The sequence below is a fragment of the Plutella xylostella genome, chromosome 17, assembly GCF_932276165.1.
Source record: "Plutella xylostella chromosome 17, ilPluXylo3.1, whole genome shotgun sequence".
Lineage (NCBI taxonomy): Eukaryota > Metazoa > Arthropoda > Insecta > Lepidoptera > Plutellidae > Plutella > Plutella xylostella.
The window spans coordinates 7128401-7147650 of record NC_063997.1 but is presented as its reverse complement, the minus strand read 5'-3'; the positions used below and the strand labels follow the sequence as shown (position 1 = coordinate 7147650).

The following is a 19250-nucleotide window of genomic DNA, read 5'->3' as shown; positions in this document are numbered from 1 at the left end:
GCTAGATACATAATATGTCATTTTTATTTCAGGAAAAATGCGTCTATTATTTTTTACGTTTTAGTGGTTTTTTGAAGTCGTTTTTTTATTATTATTTTATTTTATTACTTATTTATACTTAGTTTATTTGCAATAATTGACAATCAAAATTAAGAAGCAAATGATACCTATAAGTCCTTCTAGTCAGTAGTAAACGTAGTTGCTATATACCTACCGTTGAGGAGTTCCCTTGACTACCTTCCGTTTCCATCATCAGATCAGCTCAAGGTCACCATCATATTTTTTTTAATGTTAAAAATATAGGTATGTAAGTACCTATGTACTTTCTAAATTTCATTAACTACAATCGGTTAATAGGTACCCAAAATGGAAATTCATAGCCTGTTTTTAACCCTTTACCCACCCTTGGAGGTGGAATCAAAATTTGAAAAAAATGGGACCACATGGGATCTCAACCCAATACATAAAAAAAAGAATTTTCAAAATCGGTCCATAAACGGCGAAGTAATCGGTGATCATACATAAATTCTTTATTGTTGCGGCTAAAACTTCGACGTCCTCCATCGTTGCTAGCTCAAAGACAACTGAACTCTGCACGAGAGTGTAAACACCCACTCGCGTCACACGCGAGTGGGTGTTTACATTCGCGCCTCCGCACGAGTGACGAGGCGAGCGAGGAGGCGAGGGCCGAGGCGAGAGTGTAAATGGGGTATTACATTCGCGCCTCCGCACGAGTGACGAGGCGAGCGAGGAGGCGAGGGCCGAGGCGAGAGTGTAAATGGGGTATCAAACATTTAATGTAAAGTTGAACAAAATATTACCATTTTTGGTTGGTAATTTCATGATGCTCTAATAAATGTACTTTAATGTTGCAGAAGGCGTCATTAAGCTAGGCTATTCCGTTTAGAAGTAAGTAATTAGGTGTTTTTCTCAGTGGAATCTTTTCATTGCCCGTGAGTGTATTAATTTACAAGTATCTTTCATTTTCAATCTGAGAGGGGCCAGATGTGTTTGCCTAGACTGTACTCTACCTAATTTACCAATTGAAGTAGGGAAATAGGTCACCATGTTTGGCTTTTAAAAATACAATATTTTGTCCAGAATAATGAGAATAGTTACCAAAGTCTCCCCCTTTCGGCTTACAATTCCATTTATAACGTGGAATCGGAAGTAAGTCGGTCGTATATCCGGTTTTAATTCTCGTGAGGAAACCACAAACCGACCAATTTATCGTATACCTCTATATCAACATGCCAAGTGTAATATAGTTACGAAATTTATATGAACTACACTAGAACGACGCGACGTTGAAGAAAAATATGGTAACAAAACCATTATAATCAAAATTTAGCTCATCTAGATATGCGAGGCTTCCTTAAAGTTTGCATGCAAGTGGGCCAGGTGCAAACAACCTCAGACGGTATTAAGTATGATAATGCGGATTTCCTGCTGGTCGATAGTTGAGATACTCGAGAGTACGTTTTACCTCCAGCGTAGCTCGCCAGATTTGGAAAAAATATGTAAGTAGGTATTCCTATTCGAAGTATAATTCTCTGTGGAATACCTCCGTGTAGACCTGGCAGTGGCGGCCGGCGCTGTCGGGCAGGTCTCAGTACAGCATCTGGTTCCGAAGTGACTCCGAGGGCAAGATCGGTCACAATAAGCAGTTTAAGTGGCTCGCTATAGCGGCGTGTATATTTTTAACTATTTAAATGTTGGAATAATTTAATGTTAGGTTTGATTATGATGATGGGACTAACGTTACTTTAGGCGCAGGACAGACAGAAGAGAAGTCAGACGAGGACGCGAGCGTCGTCGCCGAAGCGTCGCCGTTGCTATGCAAAATTGAACGAAGTCGTGTCCGCGTCCGCACCCCGAATTCGTCTCTTCTGTATGACCAAAAGGCCAGGTTACTATACGATTTTAAGGTCTTGTGTTTTTTAAATAAACAACTTGAGCCATTTATGAAAGTATTTTTAATATCTTATATTTACAAGTAATACTGTACACATAAAAACATAATATCTATGTACAACAATAATTAAAAAGACTTTGTAAATAACATTCGCTTACGAATATCTCGTTAGCTGAGCATATCTCATATTATAATTATATGTAGGTATATTGGTGTAGGTAGGTAGAGGTACATAAAATATTATATTAGCCCTTTTATCTTATTATCATCAGCCAGGTTAAAATAAGGTTAATTATTGGTAAGGAATGTGAAATGCCTAACCTAAATTAAACTTAGTGTTTTCTATTGTATCAAGAAAAGTTGGTGATGATTAAAACAAAATAATAACGGAATCTAAATGAGTATCTGGGTCATAAATAGTCATAATTGATTTCAAATTATTAGCGGGAACAGTGACTATTTTTACCAACAAAAGTGATCAGTGATCTGCCGTGTAAGCAAATCCTGAATTTAAGCATCGGCTATTTACACCAATCTTAATTTGTGGGTAAGTAATTAAAGCTAAAGGCCCCTAGAGTTTTATAATAGTGGTTATCTAGAGGCCTACTCTTTGACATGTAAGGATTATCATATCACAATCAAAAATATCTTAATGGCACCGACCCAACATAACCACCGGGCCAAGGCTAGATCTCTTGGTCTCACCAAAATCATCTGGGATTCATCATCTTGGCACTTTCCTCGGCCTTCCTTATTCATGATAAAGTACCTACACGTACTTGCTTAGCTGAATTTAACTTCAACACTTTGTTACAAAAAGTTTCCTGGGAGGGTATTGTTATTCGTAGCCTGTGAGTGAATTTGAGCAATAATTCCATTGCATTCTGTCTATTAGTGTATCACGTATAATTTGTCATCTGCGGTCTGCATAAAAATAGCTTGAGTCTCCAAAACAAACCCATAATTTTGTCTGCCGCTACTCGAATCAGAAAAGTCACGAGCTCGGGCCTGCGAGTCAGATTCCTCTCGATCAGAGCGCCTCCCGCTATGGCCGGTTCTGGTCTAGCCTCGTCTTGTAGCTGCTCTGGTTGTATGTCCGGTCGGTGTGTGAGCACTTGAAGGCGTGTCGCTTGGTCATTGCGGTGACTCGCGTGTGCAGCTCGTCGGCCCAGCGGTGCGCCGTGCGGTCCACTGTAGACGGGTTGGTCAGGCAGGACGAGCCGCCGAACTCACACGCTTTCTGGAAATAGAAAGAAAGCAATTGTTCAACACGAATGTCGGCTTTTCCATCCTATTCTATTCCTAACATTAAACTTCCAGCATTTTCTGATTTTTGTCTTGGACTAGAGTTACTAATGCTACTTTTATAAAGGTTCGTGCACATTATGTCACGCTGCATTTCATAAGCACCATCGTACACTTTGCCACAGCAGGCTACATTTTCAACACGAATGTGATAGGACCCGACTTACTGTACTCAAACCTAGGGCGCACATTATGCCAGGGCGTAGCGGGCGACATGGAAACACAAACAATCACGGCAGTGAGAAAAATATCCCAAAGCTTACCCTATAATGGTGCAGCAGCGCTCGCTCAGTAGGTATCCCGGTCGCGATGGCCCCCGGCATCATCTCCCAGATGAAGTGGTTGCCCAGCTCCACGGCGTCCTGCGGCCGGACTGCATACTTGCTGCGGTTCTTGAGCCCCTGCGGCTGCGCGCGCCGCCGTGTCTTGAGGGAGGTGTGGAGAGGGTAGGGGGCGTCTTTGTCGTCCTGGAAGGGAAAGGTTGTGGGTAATAATAATAATAAGTAAATAATAATAATATCCATTTATTGCAATCATCAATGGCCCATGGCAATGGTTGGAGCGGTTGGTGTGGTGGATTGGGAAGGTTAAGTTGATTGAGATAGGTTTGTTATTACATACTTCTTATCAGGTACTTAGATAAAATAGCCGTTCCAAAGTTTGTCAGAAGGAGAAATGTAAATAACCATTAGGTAATAAAGAAAAGTTTCTGGCATTTATAAAAAAATTAAAAAGTGAATATGTAACCAGTGCCTAAATATTAATTTAAGCATACCGAAATAAACAATACTTATAATTTATACCTAGCTAACCACTGAAAGCAAAAAATGCATTATATTTGCATTGTAGTTCAATTGGAGTAAATTCTAGCCGCTTATCTAAAATTATGTACGGTACACTATACTATCGCATTGTTGCTGATCGTTTGAATGACATTATTGAATAATAAAACCTACATGATGAAATTGTAGTTTTCAATTAACTAACATTGTTTTATAGTCTATGCATTATGTTTTATACACTATTTTATTGTTACAATCACTTTGTGCATCAGGTAACTGAAATAAAACGAATGGATGTAAACCGAAACTGTTCAGTTTCAACAATGCAAACTCATTCTTAAATATTTCCCGTTTTATTGTTGTGAAAGAGTAAAATTGCTATTGATTATCCAGGGTATGGCACGCCATGTACATTTGGGTATTCAATTGTATACTGTATACGGCTTTCTGTACGAGCAGCACTGCACAGCTTTTCAGGCCTTGTCGTATTTTTCTCCTAACAAGAAAAGAAAGCTTTGTATACTTATTAGCAAATTAACAACTGATTTTTCAATAGCATTTAATAGCCATAATTCTGATGCTGTCGTGTTTGAATAAAACTGAAGACGGCTTTCCAGGCGGTGTCTCGTTTGTGTATTATCAAATTAAGACACCCCACAATAATTACCTCCCACATGCGGTAGAAGAAGGCGTTCCTAAAGAGCAGCGCGCTGGGCGCTCGCGCCGCGGCTGCGCCAGCTCGTCGATGTCGATGAGCAGCAGCCAGCCCGCTGCTCCCATCGACCCACATTTGTCTCTCTTATCCTTACAATTACTTAAATAATGCCCTATTATCAAATTAAGTAAGTTGACCTCCATTACCTGTCACATTCGACAGAAGAACGCTTTTCTAAACAGTAGCAAGATCGATGGCTTTTCAGGCGGCTAATTTAACAAAGCAAAGCTAATAATTAAACCACTATCTCCACATACGACAGAAGAACGCGTTTTTGGGCAGCAGCGCTAATATAAAAAAGCAAAACTAATAAAAAAAAGCAAAACTAATAATACAGAATAATTACCTCCCACATGCGGTAAAAGAAGGCGTTCCTAAAGAGCAGCGCGCTGGGCGGCTTGGCGGGCGCGCGGTAGGAGGCGCGCACGGCGGCCAGCAGCGCGCCCAGCGTGCGCTCGCGCCGCGGCAGCGCCAGCTCGTCGATGCTCATATAGTCCCGTATTTTACTCTCATAGTGTAACCTTACAAGTAATACCCTATTAGCAAAATTAGACAGTTGACATACGTTACCTACCACATTCGATAAAAAAACGCGTTCCTAAACTAGCAGCGCGCTGGACGTAGCATTTCCTCTAATTTAGATAGCCCTCAATGATTACCTACCTCCCACACGCGATAAAAGAAAGCGTTTTTGAAGAGAGCGCGCTCAGCGGCTTTTCAGGTGGCTAATATAACGAAGCAAAACTAATAATACAGCATAATTACCTCCCACATGCGGTAAAAGAAGGCGTTCCTAAAGAGCAGCGCGCTGGGCGGCTTGGCGGGCGCGCGGTAGGAGGCGCGCACGGCGGCCAGCAGCGCGCCCAGCGTGCGCTCGCGCCGCGGCAGCGCCAGCTCGTCGATGTCGATGAGCAGCAGCCAGCCCGCCGCCGGCATGGAGCGGTACAGCCAATAATTGAAGTAATGCCTTATTAGCTAATTAAGTCAGTTGACCAACATTACCTCCTACATGAGATAAATGAAAGCGTTTCTAAACTAGCAGCGCGCTGGACGTCGCATTTCCGCTAATTTAGATAGCCCTCAATGATTACCTACCTCCCACACGCGATAAAAGAAAGCGTTTTTGAAGAGAACGCGCTCAGCGGTTTTTCACGTGGCTAATATATAACAAAACAAATCTAATAATACAGCATCATTACCTCCCACATGCGGTAGAAGAAGGCGTTCCTAAAGAGCAGCGCGCTGGGCGGCTTGGCGGGCGCGCGGTAGGAGGCGCACGGCGGCCAGCAGCGCGCCCAGCGTACGCTCGCGCCGCGGCAGCGCCAGCTCGTCGATGTCGATGAGTCCCATAGAGATTAGTCCCATATTTTTCTCTCGTAATGCCATATTATCTAATTAAGACAGTTAACAACCATTACCTCCAGTCCTACAGTATATGACAGAAGAACGCGTTTCTGAACTAGCAGCGCGATGGACCCATGAAAAGAAACCCATGTAACTACTATATTATCAAAATAAGGTAGCGTATAATCATTCCCTCTGAAATGCCATAAAAGAACACGTTTCTGAACGAGCAGCCCACTGGACGGCTTTTCAGGCGGCTAATATAACAAAGCAAAGCTAATTCAGCATCATTACCTCCCACATGCGGTAGAAGAAGGCGTTCCTAAAGAGCAGCGCGCTGGGCGGCTTGGCGGGCGCGCGTTAGGAGGCGCGCACGGCGGCCAGCAGCGCGCCCAGCGTGCGCTCGCGCCGCGGCAGCGCCAGCTCGTCGATGTCGATGAGTCCCATAGAGATTAGTCCCATATTTTTCTCTCATAATGTACTTATCCTTACAAAGTAATGCCCTATTATCTAACTAAGACAGTTGACAACCATTACCTCCTACAGTATATAACAGAAGAACTCGTTTCTGAACTAGCAGGGCGATGGACCCATGAAAAAAACCCATGTAACTACTATATTAGCAAAATAAGGTAGCGTATAATGATTCCCTCTGAAATGCTATAAAAGAACACGTTTCTGAACTAGCAGGGCACTTAACGGCTTTTCAGGTATCTAACATAACAAAACAAAACTAATACTACAGCATAATTACCTCCCACATGCGGTAAAAGAAGGCGTTCCTAAAGAGCAGCGCGCTGGGCGGCTTGGCGGGCGCGCGGTAGGAGGCGCGCACGGCGGCCAGCAGCGCGCCCAGCGTGCGCTCGCGCCGCGGCAGCGCCAGCTCGTCGATGCTCATATAGTCCCGTATTTTACTCTTATAGTGTAGCCTTACAAGTAATACCCTATTAGCAAAATAAGACAGTTGACATACATTAGGTACCTACCACATTCGATAAAAGAACGCGTTTCTAAACTAGCAGCACGCTGGACGTCGCATTTCCTCTAATTTAGATAGCCCTCAATGATTACCTACCTCCCACACGCGATAAAAGCGTTTTTGAAGAGAGCGCGCTCAGCGGCTTTTCAGGTGGCTAATAAAACAAAAGAAAGCTAATAATACAGCATCATTACCTCCCACATGCGGTAAAAGAAGGCGTTCCTAAAGAGCAGCGCGCTGGGCGGCTTGGCGGGCGCGCGGTAGGAGGCGCGCACGGCGGCCAGCAGCGCGCCCAGCGTGCGCTCGCGCCGCGGCAGCGCCAGCTCGTCGATGTCGATGAGCAGCAGCCAGCCCGCCGCCCCCATCGACCGGTACAGCCAGTCGTTCATATAGTACCGTATTGTTCTCTTAATGTAGGTATCCTTACATCCACAGGCGATAAAAGAACGCGTTTCTAAACTAGCAGCGCGCTGGATGTCGTAGTTTCTATAGAAAGATCCCAGAGACACTTAATCAAAGTAATGTTTTTTAAACCATACAGATTCCCGACTGATAAATTATATAAAATGAGTAACCTACTAACGGTAACTAAACTAGCAGCGCGCTGGATGTCGTAGTTTCTATAGAAAGATCCCAGAGACACTTAATCAAAGTAATGTTTTTTAAACCATACAGATTCCCGACTGATAAATTATATAAAATGAGTAACCTACTAACGGTTAGAAAATTGTATATTTTGTTTACCATTTTGCGATTGCACAAAAAGCTAAGATATGATACTGCTATTTTAGAAAAAAGAAGACAGCATAAGGTTGCACCTGTCCGTCTTAACTTTACAACTTTTGCCAAGCAACAGTACGGTAATCAATCAGCTCATCTATATAATCAACTCAACAAACAGCTATGCATATATTCAAAGACCTTCTATGAAACAAAAAAAATAATTACCACTTGGATCAAAACAATAAAGTATGAAGAAACAAAAAAGTTATTGGACTATACTAAGTAATATTACATTCTACACGCAGATTTTACCCATAGGTACTTTCACAAACACACCCCAGCATACACACACACACACACACAGACACACACATACACACACACACACAAACACACACACACACACACACACACACACACACACACACACACACACACACACACACACACCTAATTAAGTTTATTTATTTTTATTCTGAAACTGAAATTTTTTAATGTTAATTTTGATATGGAGAGCGAGATCTCCTGGCACAGGTATTTTATACTTAATAGGAGGTCTTTACCTTATATTCGTTATAAGTTAACAGTTTTTGAAATAAACTATTTTTTTATTTTTTTTCTCTAATAATACAAAACATAATAAGAGAAGAAATCCATGTAGGTACTATATTACAAATAAAGATAGCCTACACTCATTAGGTACTTAACTACTTCCCACATGCGATAAAAGAACGTATTTCTAAAGGGCAGCGCGCTCGGTGGCTTTTCAGGCGGTAACAAAGCAAAACTAATAATACAGCATAATTACCTCCCACAACCGGTAGAAGAAGGTGTTCCTAAAGAGCAGCGCGCTGGGCGGCTTGGCGGGCGCGCGGTAGGAGGCGCGCACGGCGGCCAGCAGCGCGCCCAGCGTGCGCTCGCGCCGCGGCAGCGCCAGCTCGTCGATGCTCATATAGTCCCGTATTTTACTCTTATAGTGTAACCTTACAAGTAATACCCTATTAGAAAAATAAGACAGTTGACATACATTACCTACCACATTCGATAAAAGAACGCGTTTCTAAACTAGCAGCGCGCTGGATGTCGCATTTCCTCTAATTTACATTACCTACCTCCCACACGCGATAAAAGAAAGCGTTTTTGAAAAGAGCGCGCTCAGCGGCTTTTCAGGTGGCTAATATAACGAAGCAAAACTAATAATACAGCATAATTACCTCCCACATGCGGTAAAAGAAGGCGTTCCTAAAGAGCAGCGCGCTGGGCGGCTTGGCGGGCGCGCGGTAGGAGGCGCGCACGGCGGCCAGCAGCGCGCCCAGCGTGCGCTCGCGCCGCGGCAGCGCCAGCTCGTCGATGTCGATGAGCAGCAGCCAGCCCGCCGCCGGCATGGAGCGGTATAGGCAGTCGTTGAACGCGGCGAACTGGTTTTCGGTTCTGGGGAGGTGGTTTGGTCGTGTTGTTAGTGTGTCGGGGACAACAGTAGATGAGGGTACAGCGTTTGTGACTGTGTTGATAGGATTAGCTAGTCAGAATCAGATTAGTTGCCGTTGCTGAAGGCCTAGGTTGCTGGTATATGTAAGTACAGTTGGCTTCTTTCATGCATAGCGTTCATGCGTAGTGATAGATATTGACTGAAGATTTTATGCATTTTCAGTTTCAGTAGCGGAAGTTTCACAAGATAGATGTTCCTTGTTGGTGTACCCGACTGTTCCTATACGGAATTTGTTTCGTCATAAAACTGGTGAATCCAGCACTTTATCAATAAGTCATTCCATGAATGATTAGATTTATGTCGATCCTTATAAAATCTATACTCCAGCTAGACCGTCCAAGGCACTCTGACTAAAATTACAAGTCCAAGTAAGAACTTACCGCAAAGGAGCAAGTTTACAGTACTTCACTGACCTAATATCCACTTGATTATTAAACGGCCGTGTAGTCCAGGGCAGCAGCGTGACCAGCCCGTCCCGCCGGTAGTCGCGCAGCAGGCAGCTCACCGACGCCGACAGCGAGTCGTTGTACAGGTAGAAGTGACTCACGCCGAGCAGGCGGTTCAGCTCGAACCACTCGATGAACCAGTCGTGCGAGGAGTAGGAATAGTGGAGCGGTTTTACGCACACGTGCAGTGTGCCCTGGAATTTAGAGGGAAATGATTAAGTAATTTAAAATTATGTATGTACAAGGATCCGGATCTAATGGAATAACCAAATGGGTCTGAGTGTCTCCTAGAAGTCTCGCACTTTCTAAGAGTTTGCTTATTGAGCTTCTGGCGAAGCACAAAACCCTAATATGTTTTACTCATTATCATTACAGTTATCAATTAGGCCTAATAAATATGCTAAAGAGAGCTGAGACCCCGAGACCAAAAATTTACAACTTTCAGTTTTCGGCCGCTGCCGCTGCGAACTGCTGCTTTGTCTGAAAGAACTGTCGTTGGTCTCCCTATAATGTAATCGTATGAGGTATCGGGTTCTCTAGAGGCTAAGAAGGCCATGCCAGAAATGCCCCATCAACTTAGTTAAATACATTTCACCCCCTAAACCATCTAACTCACCTCAATCCCTGGCTTAGGATCAGTGCTCCTCACAACCAACAGATTCGTCGGCGGCTGGTTCGGCATAGCGGCAGTCACCACGGCCACCGACGCGCCCACTGTGTCGTCAGGCCGTAGCCCCGAGTCCCGCAGCAGGCAGAGGACGAATGTGGCGCTGTACTTCATGCTCCAGTTTTCTCTGATCGCCTGGTAGGTGTGATGAGTTTTATTACGCCATGGTTAAAAAACATATATAAGTTACACGGACCCTCGACGATGTTACGAAGTTAAAAGTGTCGTGATATGAAATTAACTGAATTTGCTCCTTGATTCAGATTAACCTCGATCCAATACCCTCTTCATCTATTTAATTATACCTAAGTAGTACTTGTACATATAGGGAGGTATAAAATAGGTACATATGGTCATGGTCAGCACATCATGTCAATACTATGATCACGGATAGCAACTAGTGCTTACTAAATATTTTGCATGTTTATTCATAAGCATATCACAAAATAAGTTTTTACGCCATATTATGTCTTGTTAAACAATGGTGATGAATATTTATTATTTAAGTAAGTCATTATTTTTAACCGACTTCAAAAAAAGGAGGAGGTTCTCAATTCGTCGGGATCTTTTTTTTATGTATGTTCACCGATTACTCCGCCGTTTATGAACCGATTTTGAAAATTCTTTTTTTGTAGTATTGGGTTGAGCTCCCAGGTGGTCCCATTTTTTTCATAATTTTATCTCACCCCCAAGTGTGGGTAAAGGGGTAAAAACAGGGTATGAATTTCCATTTTGGGCACATATTAACCGATTCTAATGAAATTAAGAAGGTAAATATAGTTCTTATAACAAAAAAATATGATGGTGACCTTGAGCTGATCTGATGATGGAAACGGAAGGCAGTCAGGGGAACTCCTCAACGGTATATAGTAACTACTTCGTGTTTAGGCTTGAATGATTCGTATTGATTAGTAGGACTTTTTGGTATCATTTGCACCTTACTTTTGATTGAAAATTATTGCAAATAAACTAAAAACTATAAAATAAAATAATAATACAAAAAAAATAAAAACCGACTTCAAAGAAACCACTAAAATGTAAGAAATAATTTAAGGTTTACACAAATTTTACTCGTATGTGACAGTACAAATAATACCAAGCAAAGTAATCTGAAGAAATATGGCACCAACTTCAAAAAAGAACAGTTCCTGCTTAGGTATATTTGTACTGTCACATACGTAGAATTTGTGTAAACCTTAAATTATTTCTTACATTTTAGTGGTTTTTTGAAATAGGTTTTTTTATTTTTATATTGAAATTTCCATTTGAAATATAAACCACCTAAAAAAAACATGTAGGTATTTTCACCAACCTTAACTTTAGCCTTGAGCGTGTAAGTGGTGTTGTTGGGCATCCACAGGCGGCAGACGACACGGTCAGCGACGCGCGTCTTGGTCGTGGCGATGATACGGATCGCGGCCACCGTGCGCTTCTCCGCGAATGCAGAGTACACCAGGAACTTGAACCTGAAAGGTTTACACGGCTATAGCTTTAACGTTTCATCGTCATTATCATTACCATGTCCACTTATGGCTACACGTCTATCCTTCCTCTAGGGTTTATTGATGGAGACGTTAGCCAATGGAGTGATACGGAGCCCGCATCGCCCACTGCTGAGCAACAACACAACTGCTTCTCTCCCAAGCAGTGATTGGCTACAAGCTATAATAGTCTGTCCTATGCTGTTGCTCCCTGATCCATCAAAAATGTTTATGCTCATAAAACGGCATAACATGTACAAGTACATTTTACTCTTACATTTTACTATCAGGTTTATGAGTAGCACACTTTCGTACCTACTTACCTTATCGAATTCACAAACCGTCGATTTATTTATATTAAAATATTGTTATGGAACTTGGTACAAAAATGACAAGCTTTAGGTACGAAGCTGACAGTACCTTCCTATCTAGCTAGGATACAATATATTTACCTACCCGATCCTCGCAGATGTTTCTATACGTGGGTAATGGCTTCCATTTCCGCATTACACGTACAGGATGGTAGGAAATTGTCCCACACTTGCGCCGCGCGAGGCATTGCTCAATACCCGTGAAATTGAACTGCTATATGGAATATGGAAGGTTTTATATTATATGCCTTTCAATTTTTTGTCAACGAATGAAACTATTTTACCCTCGCACATATTTATCACCAACAGTAGGTAGCTACCGGAATAAATACGACAGGTCACCTTATCGTTATCTTAATGTAAATCTAGCTTAATACATCTCAGGCAACCACTCTAGTCCGACACCCTAGTATGACCTTCGGAAAGAATCGTTTGATGAAAATGAAAATACCTATGATTTTTCTGTCCCCAATATATGCCTTTTTTAATTAAATATTTGAATAGTATTGTTACTCCATGTATGCTTAAAAATACAGGTAAGTACATTTCCGTACATTTCAACTAAGTACTAACAACGATCTTTATTATAAACATAAGCATTCAAAATGATTGAGATTATTAAAACGAAAATTAGGTTCTGTTGTCCACTAATGAAGTTGTGGATGCGACAAACCATGAGTATCTCTACCTAGGTACCATATAATAGTGACTTGACCATGGTGACTGTAATATGGCGATCAATCACGTTCAAGGAGAGGCCTACTGAATTAAATTATACTTATGGGTTATAGGTAACTCTACCCTATTTTTTACATTTTAACACACACATCCACAACTGGGTATATTTGTCTATTATGCAAATTAACTGTGTATTCCCCAAATGACTATTAAAGAGTCGCTATTGCTCTTTCAGAAAATATGTACTCCATAAAGTGCTCGCGAAAACCTTGGAGAATAAGCTGAACTAATGTATTGTTTTCAATTTGAACATATTCCAACAACGCAAACTATTATGGAGTTTAATGAATTTTGTAGAGCAAGAAAACATGGCGGGCTACTTCGATGATGAAGGAAAGTTTGTAAATATTATATTGTTGCAGTAGTTTCATTGCTATTGGTTCTAGCTTCTGTTATTGCGATACTTATGAGTTATTTCTGAAGCTTATTCGTAACGTGTGGAAGAGAAACGAAGTTGTTATTGTTGAAAATGAAAGGAGATTCGTGATTGTGTAGGTGTTGGCATAAGAAAGAAACATTGATTTCTTTGCATTACTGATCTCTAAAGCTACACCACAATCACACCAATTCCTTAAATTTTGCAAGAACAGGAACAGTTACCTTTAGTTTTTGATATATATTCAGGCCGCAACGCAAGTATGAATCTTATATGGGTTTATCTAGATTCTAAACCATTTCAACTACTGTTATTACCTTGTGCAAACTTGCATCAAATAAGCCTTCTCTAGTGTCTGACTATTAATCCGTCTGGCTAATCTAGTCAACACGGCTACAAACCATCGTCCAGTCCCTGCTGCTCGGGTCCGTATCGACGTGGATAAACTCGTTTAACACGTATTCCAGGAATCGCAGCGCTATATTTATAGTGATGTTTATCTGCACTATCGTTAATAGACCCAAGTAGCAGCACGGGTCACCGTTTCGCTCAGGTTACCTCGTGCCGGCGACGGGCTGCCAGACGGCGTCCTGCGGCGCGTGCGCGGGCGGCGGCGGCTCGGCCTCCACGCCACTCTCCGTCCGCGTGTCCCAGCTCTGAAACATCACACGTCATCAGCACATCGTCAAGTAAGGGGAGAAAGAAAGAAAGAAAGGAAAGAAAAAAGGAGCATTGCAGGAGCCTCTCCAAGTAATGAATGGACACAAAGAACTATTCGCTAGTCAGTCATCGTCATCAGCCTGTAATCATCCACTGCCGGACATAGGCCTCACCCAATGAGAGCCGCAACAATACTCTGTACTCGTCCTTCCTCATCCAGCCACTGCCGTCTATCTGGGTTTTCTGGGAGCATAGCTCTTTCGACTGGCCGCGTACGACTTTAAATCAGCAGATCAGTCCCACGGTTATGAGGAAGGCCAAGAACAGGGTGCGGCGCTTCTTGGGAGAGGTCTAAGTCCAGTAGTGGACGTTGATGCTGATGATGATGACTATCCAATACACTTTTTGATATTATTACCAAACGGTATTTAGGTACTCACATACAAATGACAATGGGCGTTTTGGGACCTATGTCCAATAAAGACGAGACATACATCGTTGGATAGCTCTTTTCAAGTGAGCAAAAAAGTATTATGACGACAAATCCGTATAAGTTGTCCATTTTGAAATATATTCGTCGGAAGGAAGTATTTTTCTATGGCATTGCACTCTCTCTTCTGATGACAGTTAGGGCGTAATACACGTAAACACGTATTATTGAAATTGGAAAAAATACTTTCAACTGGTTTTATTTACCGAGATAATAAACAAATATAATATTATATGAAATATGATCATTTTGTTATAAAAATTAAAAATGAATGTGAAAAACTAACAAAAACATTAAAATTACAGAAATAAAATATAAAAACTTTCAAGGTACGATTATTCTAATTGGACAGTAAATCAAGACTAGCGCTTCCGTTATTCATATTCTTCTAAAAAATACCTTTTCAACGACGTAACACTCATTTCTATTGGTGCTGGTCTCAGCTTCCATATATTTGTGCCCAGTCTCTTTTACGTGTGGAGTAAAATTTCTGATGAGATATATTTCAATTAGGGCCAGTTGAATGATAATTAAGGATTTAAAACCTTGAAAGTAGAAGAAATGTAGGCACCATCTATTCATTATCCTTAATTTACTTATCATTTAATCTTAATCTTATGCTTCATGAAATGAAAGGATTCATTTATTTAGGAGAGGAGTCAAATATTGTAATATTGTAGTCTTTGTATTTCGTACATCCTTATCTGTGTATGGATTTACTCAGATTCAAAATAATAACTTTCAAGTCTTTGATTGGATCCTTTTTGGATCGTAGATCGTAGTGTTTTTTTATGAGTGGTTTGGGTGGTTTGTAGCAGGAGGCCTATCACGAAGTTTAAAACGTTCAATACAAAAATCGTTGTCAAAACAAGTTCGTGATAGGGGGCCAGCAATCTACCAGTAATATATTTTAAACATAAACTTTTATTATTTGTGTTGTTATCTACCTACCTAAAAGTAATTACTAGTATTTATCTACATAAAGTAATGGAATACAAACATGCAAAGTAATTCTATTACTTAGAGTAGTTGGTCTGATCACTGTGATAATAACATGCTTGCATGCAGTTCACTTTATTCAACGGCAATTCTTCCCTTTCATTTAAAAAAGTACTTTATGAAATAATCCCACGATCATTACAGTGGCATCGTTCATTACTAAGACAACAGACTGAGGTTTTCCCGTAAGAATTTCAGGATGAAAATTGCCTACATATTAACTATTAATTCACCCATCCTCTTAAATCACTCTATTAAAAAAACCCCGCATCAAAATCCGTTACTGTAGTTGTAAATATCTAAAAAGTATTAACATAAATAGATATGCATTTCAATGCCCTCTGATACGGGATACGGGAGGAATATAAAATAGAGCTTCTTTAAATAATATTTGTTTTATATTCCTCGCTTTGTAAATATTTTTTTTTAAATAGCCTGATTTGTGTCCCACTGCTGGGCAAAGGCCTCCTTATATTTGGTCCAACGATAATAAATATACTTAATATAATAAATAATAATATGTAATAATTGCTACCAAGGCTATTTCATCTCGAACGCACTCCTATAAATAAAATCACACTCAAACACCTCATAATCTTATGCAAATTGACTAGGTCTATCTCTATTCAAACACACAAACACAGTGGTGGAAAACAATTCTCTAGCTACAAAATCCAAACAATTGTTGCAACAGATGTTACAGGCGGTTCACCTGCGAGTCATAGTGCGACTTCATGGGCAGCCCCCGCAAGTCGACGCGAAGCAGCTCAGTAAACATGATCATGCCGAACACCACAAAGAATATGATGAAGATGAAGAAGCTGAGGTTGGCCCGCTGCTTGGCGCGCAGCACTCCGGAGCGCGGCGGCCAGCGCATGGCGGCGGCGCTCTCTCACTGCCGCACACCACACCCGACCGACATCACCGCACTACCGTTACAAACTCTATTTGCTGAGCGCTCCACACGGCCTCATGTTCCGAACGCGGCGATTATTACGGCAGCGCTCATACTGGCCGCTTTGATTAACGAAAAGCAATTAAAGTTTGGTATCTGATTATTTACTGCACGGGCTGTGTGTGTGTCGGAAGGTAATCGGGCTGGTGTAGGGCGGAGGCGCATGCGTGCCGCCCCCGCCACCGCCGCCGCCGCCCCGCGCTCAATGACGGGCCTACAGCCGCTCACTTCGCGTCGCTCGGAGACTCTTCGTGACCCAAACATCGAGACCTACTGAACCAGCTGTTTTGTTCTATTCAGGTGCTATGTGCTATATTTAGACAGTTTTTCACACTTTTGTGTTAGTTTGTCATGCCTCCGGCCTTTTAGAGTAATTGGCTGAAATGTAAAATGAGGAAAGTCTCTCTAGTTTATTCAACCACCAATTTATTATTATTTGCTTCTATGTTATGGTATTGAATAAACTGAAGTCGACATCAATTTGCAGTTCTATTTGTTGAAGTAGGTACATATCTACTATTGCAGTAGGTAATAATTGGTAGAGCAAACAAAATCTATATCACGCCTCGGTATAGGTACTTTACTGTTAAATAATTAAAAAATATTTCAACCATACCACTTATCAACATTTTTAATACCAAATGGAAATTCAGGATATTCAAAACTTGTTTTATATTCAAAGCACAACAGCGGAAATATTTCATTTTCAGCTAAACCTACCTCCAGTTTCTTTCTTTGTGTCCTAAGTAAATTCCGGACATAACTCACCGTAACTTGTTATGTACGCAGCTGTAGTACCTCTTCTGATTTGTAATGTGAAAAGGTACGATAGGTATTTTTTGTACCTATGTAAAGACAATGACCATGCAAGAATATCGGTAGGTCTCTGAGAGTAACGTAGGCTACTAACGGAACTTACGATTAAGCGGATTAAGGTACACCTAAATACTTATATATTTTCCAGTTGAAGTTGACAGTAACTGCACAAGCATGCAATATAACACCATACTATAGTAGTAACTAGTAACCTAAAGGCAAGTAAAAATACTTTTGAAGTTGGCACCGATGAATCACCTAGTTTACCTATTCACACCCTCGCCAGCAACCTAACAGTAATGTTAGCCGTCTTCCCACGAGCTGCAAGCCTCTTCATCATCAGCTCAACTAGGCGGGTGTCGTTGGCATCAGAGCTGAATTCGTTTTAAAGTTCCTTTAAAAGCACCGATGAATTGGCAACACCGATGAATCATTGGCAAGTTTACCTCTTCACAGCTTCGCCAGCAGCCTAACAGTAATATTAGCCGTCTTCCCGCGAGCGGCCAGCCTCTTCATCATCAGCTCGACGAGGCGGGTGTCGTTGGCGTCGGAGCTGAACTGCGGGGCTGCATCGTCGGCCGCGCGCCTCGCCGCCGCCGCCGCTGCGTGGTTGCCCAGGATCCAGTCGTAGGCTAGCTTGTGGTACGCTGTGTCCGGTTTTGTTGCATTATCTGTAGATACAGTACTATTTTCAAGTTTCAGTCTCACATGTATGTGTGTTTAAAGCGTCATAAAATGCATGATATTTTACGGTAAAACCAGAGGGATGGCACCCCTTAAGGTCTATATTCATAAGTGGAAGATTAGTTATACTTATACGTACTGATGATGAAGAATTTGTACTTAGGTCAAAGTTATACCTACCTAGTAGCCTGCTAGTAGTAGGTAGGCAGTCTGTCAACCATTTATTACGAGTGAATGAATAGCTGAGCTCTTTTAATTAAAACCGCCTAGAAAGCTAATGTTCGTATGAATATAGGATGCTACGCAGAGTGAAAATAAGCAAAAGTCTAACAATATGTACCAGCTATAGGTACACTAGTGCCGAAAAAAATGGATTTATATAATAAATTGGTAGGCTCTAAACTCACCAATAGCGTTGGAGCGCGTGGCGACATAGCAGTAGTTGTAGCCAACGGAGACGGCGGCGAAGGCCAGCATGAGCAGCGTGCCCACCACCACGCTGCACGCGCAGCTGGCCGCGCAACAACCGCCCACACTGACAACAACATAAGGTGGGTATTGACCAACGTTACGAGGGGTAATGTAACTGAACACAGCGAGCATTCGTGCAGTCAGTACCTACGTAGTGTTACGGGGAAACCAGCGCGCAACGAGCCGATTAGAACACAGCGTTGCGCATCATGCTCGCTGGGAATGTTACATCACAGTCCGTAACGTTAGTCAGTACCCACCTATAGAGTAGAGAATTTAATGTTGTTAACCAGCTGCTTGTGGTTGACAAGAATCAAATAGGTATTGTAAGTAAGTAGATATTATATTAACTAGCTGGGAGGTGCCCGGCTTTACCCCTAGTTCTTGTCTGCCTGTTAGGTACCACGTTAATTCGCAACTCTGAGGTTTGTACAGTGTGCACTTCCCGTGAACCAATGAGTTCAATTAATTCTAACATACCCTCGAAAGCCGTCACAAGACAATACTATACAACTGTACATAGATGATGTAACAATCCCCATTATCCACTGGTAATTTAAATATCTGTTTTTATATAATTAATTTTATTTTAATTAAACCGGTAACTAAACAACACTGTAAATTTTGGTGCCAAAAAATGAACAACATGGGCTTTTCAGCTAATACAAAATGTCACTCTTATTTTTCAAGCTCTAATTTTTTGTTTGTGGGCACATCTATAGATGGCGCTGTAATGAGAATTATAATAATGATAATTGAGTCCAAATAATATCTGGCAACATTATTTTACTATTATTTATTTTTAATACTGGTAATTATTAAAACTCCGGCAATGGTACGTTTC

The 19250-nt window shown here is 41.6% G+C and overlaps 1 protein-coding gene across 1 annotated transcript; it reads right to left on the bottom strand.

Annotated features, from left to right (window-relative positions):
* Positions 1 to 1958: 1958 nt before the first annotated feature.
* On the bottom strand, positions 1959 to 18993 carry LOC119691419. Its single transcript, XM_048626962.1, has 10 exons — positions 18887 to 18993; positions 18343 to 18470; positions 16193 to 17922; positions 13890 to 13987; positions 11678 to 11831; positions 10315 to 10500; positions 9666 to 9892; positions 8978 to 9194; positions 3484 to 3687; positions 1959 to 3155 (listed from the first exon to the last, which is right to left on the bottom strand). The coding sequence occupies exons 3-10, from the start codon at positions 16355 to 16357 to the stop codon at positions 2961 to 2963; spliced, it is 1446 nt and encodes a 481-aa protein (XP_048482919.1). The 5' UTR covers positions 16358 to 17922; positions 18343 to 18470; positions 18887 to 18993; the 3' UTR covers positions 1959 to 2960.
* Between the last annotated feature and the right edge of the window lie 257 nt (positions 18994 to 19250).

Excerpts from the sequence above, each read along its gene's own strand:
- LOC119691419 (XM_048626962.1), bottom strand. The coding sequence starts at position 16,357 with ATGCGCTGGCCGCCGCGCTCCGGAGTGCTGCGCGCCAAGCAGCGGGCC. Across the intron at positions 10,501-11,677 it reads CGCTCAAGGCTAAAGTTAAG|GCGATCAGAGAAAACTGGAG; the intron begins GTTGGTGAAAAT and ends CACACCTACCAG. Across the intron at positions 9,195-9,665 it reads AATAATCAAGTGGATATTAG|AACCGAAAACCAGTTCGCCG; the intron begins GTCAGTGAAGTA and ends CCACCTCCCCAG.